This window comes from Brachyistius frenatus, unplaced genomic scaffold (assembly GCF_029030835.1).
Source record: "Brachyistius frenatus isolate BFR_SWC_R1_liver_20210118 unplaced genomic scaffold, ASM2903083v1 Contig_17, whole genome shotgun sequence".
In the NCBI taxonomy this organism is placed as follows: domain Eukaryota; kingdom Metazoa; phylum Chordata; class Actinopteri; family Embiotocidae; genus Brachyistius; species Brachyistius frenatus.
Window position 1 is genome coordinate 1,036,143 of NW_027210616.1, and position 16,731 is coordinate 1,052,873.

Here is a 16,731-nt window from a genome sequence, read left to right on the forward strand (position 1 = left end):
GTGGGCGTTGGCATCGGGAGAGAAGAGGACAGCTCGGCTCAGCCAGCAGTCACAATAATTTACAGGTCTGTCGGAGAGAAAGAGGTCGAGCAGAGGAGAGAATTAAAAGCATTTAAGAGTTGAGAAATTGACTGCAGACGGGGAGAGTAGCCGCTGGTTGATGTATGATGTGCTCATGTTGACTTTACTGCAGGGATTATTATATCAGGGCCTTAAATATGTTTGCTTTATTATGCAACACTTGGCAGAAAACTGAGTCCGGGGTGGTTGGTTTGAGATGACGTCTGCATATTTGTCGCGGTAAGTTGGTTATTTCTCAAAGTTTTTCAAGGTTTAGTAGCAGACTGCCTGGCAAATGCCTGATAGCATCGGGGGTTTGTGTTCAGCACCATGATAATCTTGTTTTACGCTTTATTATTTCATTACTCTGGCTTGCAAAAATAAGCTCTTATCCTTCTTTGGCGTACTCATTGGTGAACATTTTGTGTAGCGGTATTCCTATTTTGTAACGTGCTCGTGCTGTTCAAAGCAGGATTCTTTACTTTTGTGACCCCTTTTTCTGTCATCGGGAGCCATTTCCAGTGGACCCTGGAAAAGGCCAGGCTGTTGAATCGGTGTGTAGCAAGAGAACAAACAGCGACACCACGATGAATAGATTCTGTGTGACAGTGCTGTGGAAATCACCGTGGTGTGAGACTGACTGCAGGGTCACAGAGGCGTCCCCTCTTCTATTCTTTCAGACAGAACACAGGCTTGAAGGAACAATTTGTTGAAAGCAGGCGACTAGAGATGCCATGACAACACCACACTGTTAAAATCAATCTTCTCAGTGTTTGATGTACCATGATTCCTACTCTGGCGTGACCCTTTTAACATGTTGATTTAAAGGTCACAATAATGATACTGACTCTTCTCTCTGTTCCTTCCCCCTGTTTTTTTTTTTTTTATTATTTTTATTTTTTTCTGTCTTTCTGCAGAGGGCATCTGTAACATGACAATGGACTCCAACTCGATGACGATGCCTATGTCCGACCCCAACTGCTGGGCTACAGCCATGAACAATCTGGGGATGCCTCCCATGGGAATCACTGGACAGCCACTCATGCCAGGTACCGAACGTCACCATGGCAACACCCAAACTTGTGTTGAAAGTGTATTTCCGTATTCCACCGGCGAAGATATTGTACAAAGTATGACCATGACAGGAATTGTTTGTTTATTTATTTACACAATCAAATTCCATCTCGATGTTTTTGAGGTGAGAAATGTAACGTTTGGATTTCGTCACGTTTAGAAAGGCCCTTGCGGTTAACTATAGATACAGCATGCTTAATATTGATCACACAATACCTGGTATCTTTTCTTGTTTTGTATGAGGATATTCTAGCCTCTGCATTGTTGATTTGTTCTCCTCAGAAATGCAGGTTTAATTATTTTGGCTGAAATATATATTTTCTTTTGCCTGTTTTCCTTTGGGGACAAAGTAAGCTGTTGAATTTTTTAAAACAAATTAAATTGGACAACAAAAGGAAACGAGTAGAAAACGAATCAGAATATCAGGAGAAAGTTTGGGGTCTAAAGTTTTCTGGCATTTGAAATACATCATTTTGATGTTGTCAGAGAGAAATGAACAGGATGTTTTCTTATTTCTTCTATTAAATTGTGAAGTGGGAGGTTTGTGGATTTGTAGCACCGTCTTTGACTGCATTGTTGAGTGTAGTTGTCTCTTACCGTGGCTTTGAGGGATGAGAGAGACGTTTGTCATGTGTGACTGCATTGCTCATTTAACATAAGTATGCTGAAATAAAGAGGATGAGCTGAGTCACCAGGATGGAATAGCGAGCTGGTAATCAGTCTCAGAATGGCACACATAGGCCTGTCACAATTATTGCATATGCATCATGTTTATTTGAACTGATCGCAGTCGTTTTAAATAATCGTTAGATTGTTTCCACTCATCTGAATAAAATCAGGCTGACGCAACCTACAGAAATCCAATGTCGCTTTCCAGCGTTTGTAGTTTGACTGGAGCTCGTTTAATGACGTCACCTTGTTGACATGAGTGGAGAACTATTGCCACCATAGTGCATTTTTAATTTTAGTATTGGTGCTTGTCAATGTAAGTAATTGTTTTGTATATTGCAGTAATTGTATTTTTATTAAGTTATTTATGTCACATCTATCTATCTCTCTCTCTATTGCTATCTCTCTCTCTCTATCTCTCTATCTATCTATCTCTCTATCTCTCTATTTATCTCTATCTCTCTCTCTCTCTCTCTATCTATCTATCTATCTCTCTCTCTCTATCTATCTATCTATCTATCTATCTCTCTCTCTCTCTCTCTCTCTCTCTCTATCTATCTATCTATCTCTCTCTCTCTCTCTCTCTCTCTCTCTCTCTCTCTCTCTCTCTCTCTCTCTCTCTCTCTCTCTCTCTCTCTCTATCTCTCTCTCTCTCTCTCTCTCTCTCTCTATCTATCTATCTATCTCTCTCTCTCTCTCTCTCTCTCTCTCAATCTCTATCTCTCTCTCTCTCTCTATCTCGCTCTCTCTCAATCTCTATCTATCTCTCTCTCTATCTATCACTATCTCTCTCTCTCTCTCTCTATTTTTCTATCTATCTATCTATCTATCTATCTATCTATCTATCTATCTATCTATCAGTTTTTGTTTCGGCAAAGACATTTTATTTTTATTTATATGTTCCAATGTTCAATGCCAATAAATGTCTCTTCTTCACAAAGTATATATGTATTATTAAAGTTTTCTTATGTAGTAATAAAGTAGGCTTATACTATAATGAGGACATACAATGAATAGAAAAAGACAGTGAAAGCACAGGTTTTTTTTAGATGACAATTGATCATTAACTAAAATTCCACGATCCACTTTAATCTCACATACAAGTCAGGTGTGTCCGACAGGCCAGTATGACTCGGTCCAGCTGGGATCAGTAAAACAAAAAAAAAAACGTAACAGCCGGTTTGTGTTTTCAACTTGTAAACAATGTTAGCTTTTTTTTTTAACAAAAAGAAAAAACCCTGTATGTCTGTTTGTAGTCAGTTATGCTTACTCATGACCACGTCCTTTGTCTTGCACTTAGAGTACTTTTTTCTTTCAGCCTTTTCAGTTGGACATAATGTATTGATAAAATGCAGAATCACGTGTTTCTTTGTACCGTCAGTAAATGACACTTGCATATTTTGTATTTAGTGCAGGTCATTGACAGCCTTCAGCTGTAAACTCTACTTGCTATTAAGTTACAATGTGTTACATCCTCAAAGTGGGTCAGAAGGTCAGAATAAGGGAAACTCAAGGGTTTATTCACAATGAAGATCACTTAAATTATAACCAGCAGAGCACTGTGAGAACACAAAGACCCGACTAACAAAACAAAAGGCAACTGATTCAACTGTGGTACTAAACAAACTTAACTCAGACATAATAACGAACACCCTCCCAGCTAAGTAACGGACTCCATTACACAATCACTGTCCACATAATGATCAAATAGGCTGCTGCAATATGCAAGTTCAGTGTCAGCTGATAACTGGTAACCATCACATGCTGCTTCAGGTTTTTATTCATTGTGCCCTTGGTGGGAAATCAGAGTTAGGTGTGGCAAATCACCTCGTTGAGAGGAGGCAGTGCTTAGTGGAGAGCACACACACACACACACGCACACACAGACTACTGGCTATAACACAATGAAAGGTCAACTTGAACCACTGATACTCGGTTGACCACGCGAAAAAGATTCCAACTGAGTTCATTTCGTAAGCATCAAAAAGCACATTATGACAAACTGCTTCAGCTTTGTCAAAATGACGATGATAATAAAAGGTTGTACGTTCACTCGAGGCATATTTCCTCTATATATGTTGTAGGGTCATGGCTCAGGACCCGTCTGTCGTCATTGGTTTAATAGCAACTGTTTTAACAGTTGGGAGCCTCTCCGTTATGGCGATTAAAACAATGAAATTGTATTAGTTGATTTATCCTGTGTTCTTACAACCTCAAAGAGCTTTTTGCATCTACAAGGTTGAGCTACTGTATTCTGATCTACCACGAAAATATCCAACCTTACCGATTGCTCTGCTATCTATAACATTAGGTTCAGCAGCACCCTCCCACTCCGCGTCTCTGAAGAGTGATTCTGCCATGTCTTTTCTCTCTCCTCAGTAGAAAGCCTTTCCCTAAAGCCTTTTATAAATCACTTCCCACTTCTTAGCTGAGATGCACTTTCATATTTGAAATATGCCAGGCTTGTGTGTGTGTGTGTGTGTGTGTGTGTGTGTGTGTGTGTGTGTGTGTGTGTGTGTGTGTGTGTGTGTGTGTGTGTGTGCACTTGCAGATGAACAAATGCACTCCTTGAGGAATATTAAGGGAAGCACACACACACACACACACACACACACACACACACACACACACACACACACACACACACACACACACACACACGTGGCATATTTCAAATATAGTAAATAAAAGCCTTCCCACCAAGGAAAGGGAGAGGACATAAGTGGCAGAAAAATGTGTCAAAGATGGAGAGCAGAAAAATTGACACTTTAATGTAGGGTGTTTTCAGACATATCTGACCCTCACAGACAGGATCCCATTTGGTGGATGAGATGGTAAACTTGTTGTGTTTTCTTTGGCTCAATTTCTTTTCACACAATTCACTTAAACACAGACGTTTAAACACACTCACCCTACTTAATGGCTTCTCGTGTGTGGCGCGAGACCAAGAAAGTCAACACAGGAAGGAGCTTCTAAGGAAGGTTCTGTCCACTCAAATATCAGGAGAGCGTTACTCATTCAGGCCGGACCTTGATTCATTTTCCAGTTTGCTGCGAGCAGCTATCGATTTTGCACGGCCACATCCAAGAATGCAGAGCACACTGGGCTGCAGGAGCTGTTCAGCTTCAGCTGGCAGTTAGAATTTGCAATAGGGTCAAATTGAGGTCTCATCTGAGGCCTCTCAACTAAAAGCAGGATTTAACTCTGGATTTAACTCTGGATTTTCAGGACGACAAACGTGGCTTAGTTTTTACCAGGACATATCACCATGGCAACTCATACTGCAGATTTAACATGCTCCGGAGCAGATTAAGTTCAATATAACAGATCAAAATGTGTAAAAGCACCGTCTACTGACCAATTAATTCTTTTGGAAAATGGTATCGCCAATCGTAGATGATCCCATGGTGCTCAAATAATGAGGAGGTCTCTGTGAAGGGCAGAATGTTCAGAAACTCTCAAACCTTTTTGGTGTTCCCTTACGATTTTTATACGAGATATAGATTTCATTTCCTGCTGCTTTTGGACACCGATATCATCTTACTCTGTCGTAGAATGATATCAGTGAGATTCAAGAAAAGCATTGAACTTGTGTACTTATAAAATATGACAGTAAGCCAGCTTACCGCTTTGCATTATGTTTTTATATTTATTTCCTATTCGCTTCTCAGTCCGTTTGACACTGACGGGACTACAGCTGAAAGAATAAGACTAAAATGGTCATACACACCATAAAAATACACATCACATTTCAATCTATAATCAGATTTTTGCTTGGATCTCATCACATTATTGTTAGCTTTTTGTTTTTAAAAAAATATACCACTCTTCTGCTAGTAGATTTGTCCATGTTTGTGATTGGTTAGATGCTGCAAACACCACCTCTTTTATGTGAACCAGCTCATAACTCAACTGGGAAAACCTCGGTTGATTAAGCAAGTTCATAATAATTCTCGTGTAACCGCTTAATGTGATTAAGTTTCTTTGGCTCAATTAAGCCAGATAAAAGATATCCTGGGTATGTTGAACCAGCCTGGTTGTACAGTCCTCTGGACTACCTCCTCTAAATGGTTTTGGAGTTGTTGTTTTGGCCAACGTCCGACTATAATTACAGTGTTCAGGTCTGCCCAAACAAATCAGACCAAGAGAGAAAACAAATCAGACTCCTATTCAACCACATTACACAACACGGGTTGGAAAATGCCATTGGAGGTAAAGATGGAGGCTGTACACTGGACACATACACATCTTTTTTTAGGAGTCTGTATTTCAGATGAAGGGTGTGTGCGAAGGCGGCTGATGACCTCCTACTGAGATCCCCCCTTTGAACTTTATTCACAGTTGTTGAGGACCTTTTTAGAGGATTCCTTTAACTTCATAGCAGGAAATGTACCAGTATAACTAAAAACACTAATGATGACCATGCCAGGATGTCAGCATTCACAATGCCAGGGCTGTGAAACTGGCACACATAAATGGAATGCAGCAATGTGTTATTAGTAGCTGCACCTGTGTTTTGCAAGTGGAAATGTCTGCTGTGAGAAAGGTCAGTTAAACTGCTCTTACACTTAATCAGACCTGCTGACAGTTTTAGCCTACAGCCATAGAACCATGTGTGTACACCAGTTGGTATTAGTCTGTTTGTGTAATGAGAAGGAAAACTGAGTAAGTGCGTGTTGTGGCTGTAAAAATAGCTTTAAGGTCCTACACACACACACACACACACACACACACACACACACACACACACACACACACACACACACACACACACACACACACTCACACGTGTTTTCACTGATCCCGTCTCATCAGACTTCTGCGTATGCCTGAAAGTAACTTCTTTCATTTGTCTCTTCATTGGTGATTACATTTTATGCTATTTTTTATTTGTACTACATTATAAAAAAAAAAAGAAAAAAAAAAGAAGTAAATATTATCCCACTTTGAGGCTTCAGATATTAGTAATTTTTGTAGATTCATTTTCTCAAGTAAAATTTTGAATGCATGATTTTTGCTTGCACGTCTGTTTGGTGGCATTGCTTATTTTACTTAGTAAAAGTCGTGTTCACTTTGAAAGAATAGAGAGATGATTTTAGAGTTGGTTAGGTGACGGTTAATTATACTCAGCTTTGACAACATAGCGATATCCAACATAGCGATATGATTTAATTTCTTAACAGACTTCACACAAGTGCTGTTTGCTCATGTCCACACAATCTTTAGAGGAGCTCTCATTGGGCAAAATAATTCAAGCTGTCCTGTGTGGGCTGAGCATTGATGTGCTGCGCCTTTGAATGTCAATGAGAGTAACACATCAGATGTCAGAAGCAGTTTCAGAATAGTGATGTGAAGAGGAAATCAGGGAGGAGACGGTGATGAAAAAGGAGCCGCGGGTGAAGAAAACAGCTGTGACTCCCCTCTTGGTCCACCTGGAAAAAGTGCCAGTGTTTCCCTCCTTTTCTTGTCTTCCTTCCTTTTTTTTTTCCCCTCCCTTTTCCCCTCCTGCTCATTCCAGCTGCGTCAACCACTTTAATCCTGTACCTACGTCAGAAGACATGCAGTTCATCTGCTCCTCAAAGAGCTGAGCTCACGCACTTACAACCACACTTAGTCACTCTGAAATGCTCATCTGTCACCAGTTTATATGATAAATAAAACGAATATCCAATCAAACAACTGACAAATATATATAATAGTAATGTATTGATAATGATACTGAGAGCACATTTGAAATAACTGTTATTTTTATCCCCCTGAGGAACAGTAAAAATATGTCCAAGTTTCAGGAAATGTGCTGCAGTTCCAAAGGAGTTTATTTTGTTATTACTCATAGGCTCGTATTTTTCCACCCATGCATTGTTCACTTCACTCCAGCAAAAGGAAAAAAAAAAAAAACAAGAACTTGTTGAACACCAGGAGAAATATGTTAGTGGGAAGAGATCTACTTTAGCTCGCCTCTTTTTCAAACTTTACAATGACTTTTGAGGACAAAATTGCTCAAGGTTGGCCACGGCACTGGGTGCCCATATATATGTAAATGTAGCTTCAATAAACTATTCAGTTCTGTATTAGATCTACCTTGTGCAAAACTTGGCATTAGCAAGTCCCTGTTTCTGCTTTTTTAGTGGTTTCTTTAGTGAGCCCAGTTTCATCATGAACTATTTTATGAAATCTCTGAACACAAAGCACCAGGAGCATGCACTCTCACTCACTCTCTCTCTCTCTCTCTCTCTCTCTCTCTCTCTCTCTCTCTCTCTCTCTCTCTCTCTCTCTCTTACATGTCACAAAAGCCTTATGCTGTCATGCAGAGTTTGTTACCAGAGCACCTTTGCCTTAGAAGTAATCCAGGTGGATTAGTTATTGATTCCCCATCATGACAGTACATCATCTTTCTCTTCTTTTTTGTTTCACCTCTAAACAACAGGGGAGAATCCACTGTAACTCTCTTTGTCCTCCCACGTTCGATTTTCTTTTTTTTTTCACACATCTTTTTGTGTACACTTGCTCATGTTTCCGGCATGCAGATTTAAGTGACGTTTTTTTTTTTTTTTTTTTTTTATCTCAGTTTTCAGCTCATTCATTAAAAGAGACTTCCTCTGGTGAGCTGCTTTCATTAAACATTGGAGTTTACCTCTGTTTCATCCACTGTGAGCCCAGAATGTGTTTCTTCATCACAGAGTCTTTCCCTGCCTCCAGCCAAGTGGATTTATCCAGACAGACAGCAGGATAAACAGACCACTGTGGGCAGAGCCCTCAACGCTCTGCAGCCTCGAAAAGTCTGGTGCTACAGTGATGATTGTTTAATTTCTGTAGATGGACTCAGTCATGGTTATGTATAATAGAAATGATACTTGTATGTTTGTGTGGAGAAACTGGTCTTGGACCATTGGCATGAGTCAAGATTGTACATACTGTGATGCATGGTGTTTGTGGTACATAGGTAGGGCTCATCTAACCAGTGCTTATTGGCACCAAGAAGTTCCTTCAAGCTTTTCTGATTCTTTTTGTTTGCGTTTGTACTGTGGTTACCTACTGTTGTAATCCAGTGTACCTATATTGTGATTTTACCATTGCTGCATATATGACATCTGTCTACATTGTCTGTCTGTCCCGCAGGAGGGATCTTTTTTTTCTCTTGCTTTATCTGCATTTTCTTCCGTTTTTTTTTTTTTTTTTTTTTTTGGTCTCTTAAAGGGTTTTTGCTGAGTATTTCCTCATCCACGTAAAGGGTTGAGTAGGGATTCAGACTGAAAACAGGCCTGTGTTCAAAACTATACACAAAGCTGTGCTAGTGGGGGTGTGTTGGTTTAGGTACCAGTCAGGCAATGCAATACGATCCAGGAAGTCTGTTTAAAGTAACCGATAACTACATTTAAATGTTTATAAGTCACCAAAACACTGCACATTGATCTATATAAAACTGGACGTGCATCTCTGCACCAACTGCAGTTAGCCAGTGCAGCACCTTGCCAGACCAAACCTGAGCCTGGTTCAGTGTTTTTGCCAGAAAATGGTAGATGCCCTGTGTTGCCAGAGCCCCGTGCCTTGTGATGGATAGCCTCCTTTCAGATGTTTGAGAGGGCTGTATTTTTCCACACTGAGCTACAACTTGTCCTGAAGACAGCCGGAGGTTGGGTAGTTTGTGAATATTGTGAAATCCTCTGAGGCACATTTATGATTTTAGCTTATGTGAATTTAATTGATGTGACTTGTATGGCCTGGTAGAAATTCAAATAAAGACCCACCCCCAAGCAGCATTCACAGCGGCATTCAAATATAGGGTGCCAAGTAGGTGAGGAAAGGTTGGGAGGGTGAGGGGGGGTCAACGGACATGGCAGCTTGGAGACTGACCTTGCTGGTGTTGTAATGTGTTGGCACAACATAGTTAGAGCTGTCTCCACTGTGCTGTAGCAGCTCTGGACAACGGTCTGGCTGCACCCATACATCCTTCGGGGGTAGGGGAAGGAAATGCTCTGGCTTGTTTGCATTACTTTAAACCAATCAGAATTTTCTTGACTGGTACTAAACCCGGGATGCAGCGACAGTCCCTGCGAAATGGTGACAGTGGAATATTTGCATTTGGGTTTTAAAATGGTTCAATCTCGACAAAAGACCGAATAGAACCAAGCTGGCGGTGTTATTGGATGATTCAAATCTTCGTCAAAACTTGCCGCGTATAGGTTACTGCTCAGAGGCTGCTGTTGTTTCCCGTTGCGACTCTGATTTTCAAAACGAGAACAAACAGTTACAGGAGGTGAAGGTCACCTAAAATAGTCGTCTAGTGGCCGGTTTATTCAAAACTTGTCCATCCGATGAGTCAGACAAGGAGGGTGTGGATAAGACCCAGCTCTTCCAAACATCTCCGGAGAAGAGTGCAACACAGAGTCCTGGGAGCAAATATGACCCAAGTCATCTGAAGGGAACAGACAGAAGGGCAAGCTGCAGGTCAGCTGTGAGGGAACCTATAGTACACACTATTGATCAGCTGGCCAGACTTCATGACAGTTGAAGGTAAGGAATGTGACCCACATGAGACAGCAAAGATGGGGTCTATCGAATCTCTGGAGGAAATATTGATTGTGTGCTCTGCTCTCGTAATAGCTGGAGCTGCAACTTTTAAACTTTTAACGGTGTTAGTTTTAGTGAAGGTCTGCGGTCCATGTGCAGACAGTTTGAAACATTGACCCAGTGAGGAATATAAAATAGCAGTTGTGTAAGTTTGTAAAATCCAAAAATGTAAATAGTAAGGTGAACCTTTATTTGTTCAGTGAAGATGGAGACAGAGTAGCTGTTATGGAAAAGTCTTGGAATTTGACACCGTGGTTTCGTCTTCTGGTCAGAGAAGGTTATGGTGAAGGATCTTGGTTTAAGAACTTTAAGAAGGATTTTTTTTTTTTTTTTTTTTACAACCAAATACTGCTTAATAAGGATGTTTGATTGCAATTCAATCTAGTTTTTTGTAATTATGAGCAAAAGCTTACTGTGTACAGTACCTGGTGAAAGATTGAATGATTTGTGCGGTCATGAACATGACGTGGCTAAGTCATGTCTTAAGGATAGCGAGCCCAAAGGCTGGTGAGTAAAATCTCAGATATAGTATGAACTGTGAGAGTGACGCAAACATTGCAACAGTAAAAGCAGGAATCAACATCTGGTTTCAACATCTTGGACATCTGACAGAGAGAATATCCTCCACCAGGAGAGTATTTCCCCAACCTTCAACAGGCTTCTCTCCAGCACATCCAGGCTATAAGCAGAACCAGATGTACAGCTATAGAGTTCCTCTTCTGCATCTCTCTCAAAATACATGCAGACCTCCCAAGATGTTTTTTATTAACTAAGACAGTATGTTTTTAGTATATGCTGCCAGCTCCTCAGAACAACCGACTTGATCTGAAGTCTACACATGTAGTTCGACCTTTTTGTGACTTGTGATGTCTTTAAATGAAGCGGCCTCCTCTTTGTCATTACTCACTTGATAACATTTGTGTAGAGAAGTGCTCTGTAATTATTATTCCTTGTCACTTTTCAACAAGTGTCTTCTCCAGTCTTCACCACAGTGTAAAACAAACAACTGGTAGCTGCATGGGCCACACAGATATATTTTTTTTTTTTGTCTGGTGTCATTATGAGACCAATTTGTTTTTGGACAGTCCTGGGACTTCAGAGATGGTCAACATATCTATGGCTGCACCCACAAAATTAGTGTAGCATGGTCAAAGTTTGACTTTTGGTGCACTTTGTCCAGACACAAAGCCCTCACAGCAGACCACCTACAGGTTTTCTGTGGTAATGTGAATACATTAGTAGTAGGGACAATGTGAATGATTTATTGGAGACTCCTCAGTTGACTGAAATTCTTAAAAGTCGAGCACTAAGTCGACACCTGGTCCCAGCTAGCACCCGGATGATGAGTCTGTCAGCCCTCAGAGCAGCAGGCCATCAGAGGTACGTCTCTTAGGTGGAACTGGTCAGGGACAAGGTGTCGTCCTGTTGGCGGCGAGCCCCAGGCTATGGTGGGATTTCGATCTCGCCAGCCCCCACCAGGGGAGGTCTGCAGACAAGGACAGAGACGACAAAAGACCAAGGCACCAAAAGCAGACATCACGGGGGGACTCTTGACCTTCCGGAGACAAAAGCAAGCGCACTGCAACTTTCTGTTTGCTCGATAGTCTGTAGGAAAGACACAAAAAAAAAAAGGGGGGGGGGCATTTTGTTTACTAAAACAAAAGCAAAAACAGAAATGTATATATTTGTATTCTTTTGTCAATCACTCATTGAACTACACAACATTAAGCGCCTCAAATATTTGACCACCCTTCAGTGAGGGTTAGTGAAGCTTCATGTGAGCAAGCAGTAATTTCTTGTCTTTTCCTGTTGCCTGGCTTTCTCATTTTTGTGTCCATCTGACCTTGAAGGTTAAGGCTATTTTACCTAACCGAAAACCGCACAGTGGCCCAACACTCCCACAGCATCTCAGACGTGGGAATAGGCTTCGGCAATAATAATATATGACTGTTTTCACAGCAATGATGGTTTTGATTATGCAGTTTGGTTTTCTCACATTTTGAGTCAAAGCTTCTTTTTGGACAAAAGAAAAAGTTTGTAGAAAGATGCTAACTGGAAACACACACTTCACAATAAGGAAATGATTTAGCTTTTCACGTGGAAGTATTTGCAAATTTATCAGAATAAATTTAGATGCACATATTTTTGCTCTGGAAAATAGATAAGCAGACTCCAGGGACCGACAACTGTTCCTTGAATAAACAAGCGTTACTTTGCTACATCCCACTCGTCCTCATCCCTTCCCCGCAGCTGCTGCAAACCCCTGCACCACTGTAGGCACAGTGGAATATATGAAAACTTGATGTCATCCCACATTAACCACTCTTTTAAACAGTGTGCCTCATACGATATGAGGGATCCGCTCATTCTCACACATTAGCTCACCTGGATTAACATTAGGAAATACATTAGATGACAGTCATTCCTTCTGCCGCAAGCATGGTCCAATCCTTGGACTGAAAGCCGTGTCCTTTTTTCTGCTGACTGCTCAGGAGCAACACTGGTACAATGCCAGAGGTTTTTGGCTGCATGTAGGCGGACAGAGTGGAGAGGTAAAGACTTCCTTACCTCAGATATATTGTATGTCTGGAAAACAAAAATAGAAAAGTCGTTATGAGGCTACTGAAACAGGACTTATCTGAATTTGCTTTCCCATCTATGGTAGATATATTTGCTTATTGTATTGTTTTAAAGTTCCATATTTTATGGAGATTTGAGTATGAAGGGGCCAGGTAAAGACAACAGGTTTTGGAGGAACGATTCTTGTGTAGTTGTAATGACATAAAAGGGTTGGAATAACTTTTATAAGCAGAGAACAGTTTTTGTGTATATCCTGCAGGTTGCACAGCCGGGGAAATGTTGCTGCAGAAGAAATGAAGTTGCAGATATTCATATGAAAATACAAAGAGGGTGTCTCTTAGCAGAGATTAAGAGAGGCAGCCACTGGTGGGGTTCCATGTGGCATGGCTAGCTCGTCTCATTAGAGAATATTATCCAGCATGGCTCACGGCAACCGCATATGTCCTCCCTCCAACCCTCCCCACCCACCGCTGACTGCTGGAAGGGACGTTTACCATGGAAATCAGAGAGAACAAAGTGGGGGAGGGTGACATTAATAGCAAGGAGCTTCACACAATCAAATGTCAAGGTTTTTTTTTTGTTGTTGTTTTTTTCAGTGTGCCCGTCAATCTCAAAATGTAATTACTTTGAACAAACCTCCAGGAAATAGATTGTTTAACATCAAAAGGACATAATCAAGACAGACGAGAGGTAGAGGAAAGAAGAATGGGTGGAATGACCTTAGAGGCCAACATTGTGTATGTGTGTGCATGTGCACTCGTGCGTTGTTTGTGAATATCAGTTTTCCAACATGAGAGAGAATAGAGGCTGTAGCTCATAGACGAGCAAGGTAAAGGGGATCAGACAGATGTGTGGTCGTGTGTGGGTGGACCCAACCGCAGGTTTCTTTTGTTTTTGTTCTTCAAGAGGACCCTGGTGCTCTCTAAATCTCTCTGTGGAGTTTCTACTGCGTCGTACAGACCCATCGTTCCTCTCCCTCAATGAGTGCACTGCATATTGGCGAGAAGCACAGGCTGTATCTGAGCTAAACTGTTTAAGATGCGTCATTTGTGAAAAAGCAAATTGGAATTGAGGGTCATTTCACACTATGTTTACCTTAATAACCCTAAATATTCAAAGTGTACATTTCCCAGTCATCAAAGAAACCTAATTCATTGCTTAGTTTTTCTGTCACAAGAGAAATCCTAAAATTGCTCTCAAGTTAAAGCTCTGATTAATTATAATCATCATGTAAATGTTTTGACTGTAAAATGTCAAAACAAAATTAAAAATGTCCATCATAGTTCCCCGGAGCCCTAGGTGACATCTTTAAATTGCTTGTTTTGCCAGAATCATTGAGTTTCTGCTCTGAAAAGGACTTAAGTGTGTAATTGCTTAATAGTTGCTCATCAGTTTTCTGACTTTCCAACTAAACATTTCAGCGATACTCCTCTTTTCCTATTTGTACTATTGCGGAATGAACAATCTGACTCTTGTTCTCGAATCAGTGCCAGGCTGCTCTCTAAATCCTTACTCAGCAGATTTACTGGTTAAATATTTTCAACATAAGTAATGATCTCTTATAACTGTGTCCAAACACGCTTTCAATATTTTGTATATGCTACCTTTCAGTTTTTTAATTCACAATTAAATATCATTCCATTGTTAGCTTTTAAGACCCACAGCACTTTGAGTATTTCAGGCAAAATGTCTCCTCGGTTATTAAAACTAAAAAAGTATCATTGAGAAGATATTTTTGGCACATCACTGTTTTTGCCTGAATCCACAGCCGTCACCCCAAGACAATACTTTGTATAGTTTGCTCCAACCTTCCACTGTTTCATAGAAACACTAAATTATTTGCAGTGTTAAATTAGCAAGGTCACTGTAAAAGTATCAAACAATGATGAACTAAATGTATTTAGCGTATTTAAAGTACATTTTAGTGGTTTGGCTATTATACAGAATGTATTCTGTATATGTTGTTGGATTACTACAACTGATTCCATAACAGAGGAAGTGAGGCAGATTCTAATTACTTTATCCACAGTTGCATTGTTTAATATATAACAATTATTTATATGTTTTTAAGTACAAAACATGTTTTGTTGCAATAATCTTAATTTGGATAGCAGAATTGAAAAAAAAAATGATTTCCATGAAGGGGATTATTTTCTTCATGAAGTAATTTTGTCTATAAAAAGGATATTATTTTTACTGTTGAGTTTCCGAAGACAGATTGTGTTTGACTCTTAATATCAGATTTTGCTGAATACTGTCTTACATAGCAGACCATTTTAAGGCACAAAAATCCAATCTCTCAGGAGTTTACTACTTTAAATATGGCATGCATGAGAGAAATATTTGTTTCTGCAGAGGCTTGGTTGTTCCAGTGGCTGCTTTAGTGAGATTAAATACAAAATGTTTGTAATGTTGAACACTACAGATAAATCTAGTTGTTGGCAAGACAAGTTTTGGCAACCATACATTTATTGAATGTCAAAAAGGTGTGAAGGACAGTGTTTGAGCCACTGTAACATTTCTGATGCCTTTGGATTTGTTCTAGTACGAGATAAAACAGCTGTCATTTAAGTACGTCGATGACACATACACCCACTCATCCTTGTAACATTATTACGGTTTGTAGTGAGTGAATAGAGCTGTCTGACTGCTTTTCCTCTTTATGTTTAAGTGTGGTACAGTGCTTAGGGACAGCAGCAGCTTATTAACCTCAGTCCACCCTTACAATCAGCTGTAAATGAAATTTCAGATTGATTTTTACATCTTATTGATCTCCTGTAGTGCTTCTGTTTGGCCTGGATTTTGGCTGTGATGGTTTACTCTTTTGAGGGAAAACAATAGATGATGACATGCAACAAATGACAAAGGACATTGCTATTACATTGAATGTACCATTAACAAGAACAAGTTTAATAATTTTAACCATTTTTAATGGAATTGAAAATTGGCAATAAAGGTTTATTTCAGTTCCGGCTCGGCTGAGTATTTGAACTTTGAACTTGGTGTTGCTGAATTAATGTGTTTACCTTTTTTTTTTTTTTTTTTTTTTTTTACCAATCAGCTCTATCGAGCAGAGTATTTCTCCAGATAACTAACACATAGCCCCACGTGTCTCTTGGCCAGGTGCCTGAAAAACTATTAAAGAAGTGAAGAATTAATGAAAGATTAAATTTTCCCTGCACATGATAGAAGTGTTAAAACTGCAGTACTTGAGTTTGTATAATTTTTTTTTTGCCTGCAGATGGCAACATCAGCATGTTGACATATGCCGCTCCAAAGGCCTGCTGTCGTTTCTTTTCCTTCTGAAGATGACACAGGTGGTCTGAAATGGTTTGACTACACTACTCCGCCTTCGGGAGAGTAAGCAACCTGTTAGGTTAAACTGCTCTGGAAACTGGGACTTTGTTTCTTGCAATTGCCTTGTATCTGCATTCAGCAAGTATTTGACCAGTTTCACTGCTTAATCTGATATACAGTATATACAGTGTGAAGGACAGACAGCGATGAGGAGACCTTCTTCTACAGCATTATGACAAATGCCGACCGCTATTTACACTGGCAGCAATGCTGAGTCCTCCCACACAGCGCCAGGATCAGATGGTCATGTTACTGTTATAGTGATTGTGACTGGGCAGTATTTATTTTTTTTAGTTTCTGTAGTTGTCTGGTTGTGGCTGTTTGTATGTTCACAGTGGAGACTAATTTTGTTATTTACACTATTGCACTACACAGTTCAGTCTTTTTAATAAAATATAGAGGCCTTTTATGACATAAAAG

General features: G+C 40.1%; 1 protein-coding gene across 2 annotated transcripts in view; it reads left to right on the forward strand.

Moving 5' to 3' along the window:
* enox2 (ecto-NOX disulfide-thiol exchanger 2) overlaps positions 1 to 16,731 on the forward strand; it is a 170,116-nt gene that overhangs the window by 111,030 nt on the left and 42,355 nt on the right. For both annotated transcript variants that reach the window (XM_069694213.1, XM_069694214.1), the window contains one exon: positions 978 to 1,109. In XM_069694213.1, the coding sequence (XP_069550314.1) occupies positions 978 to 1,109 (132 nt within the window). The remainder of the gene's footprint in view (positions 1 to 977; positions 1,110 to 16,731) is intronic.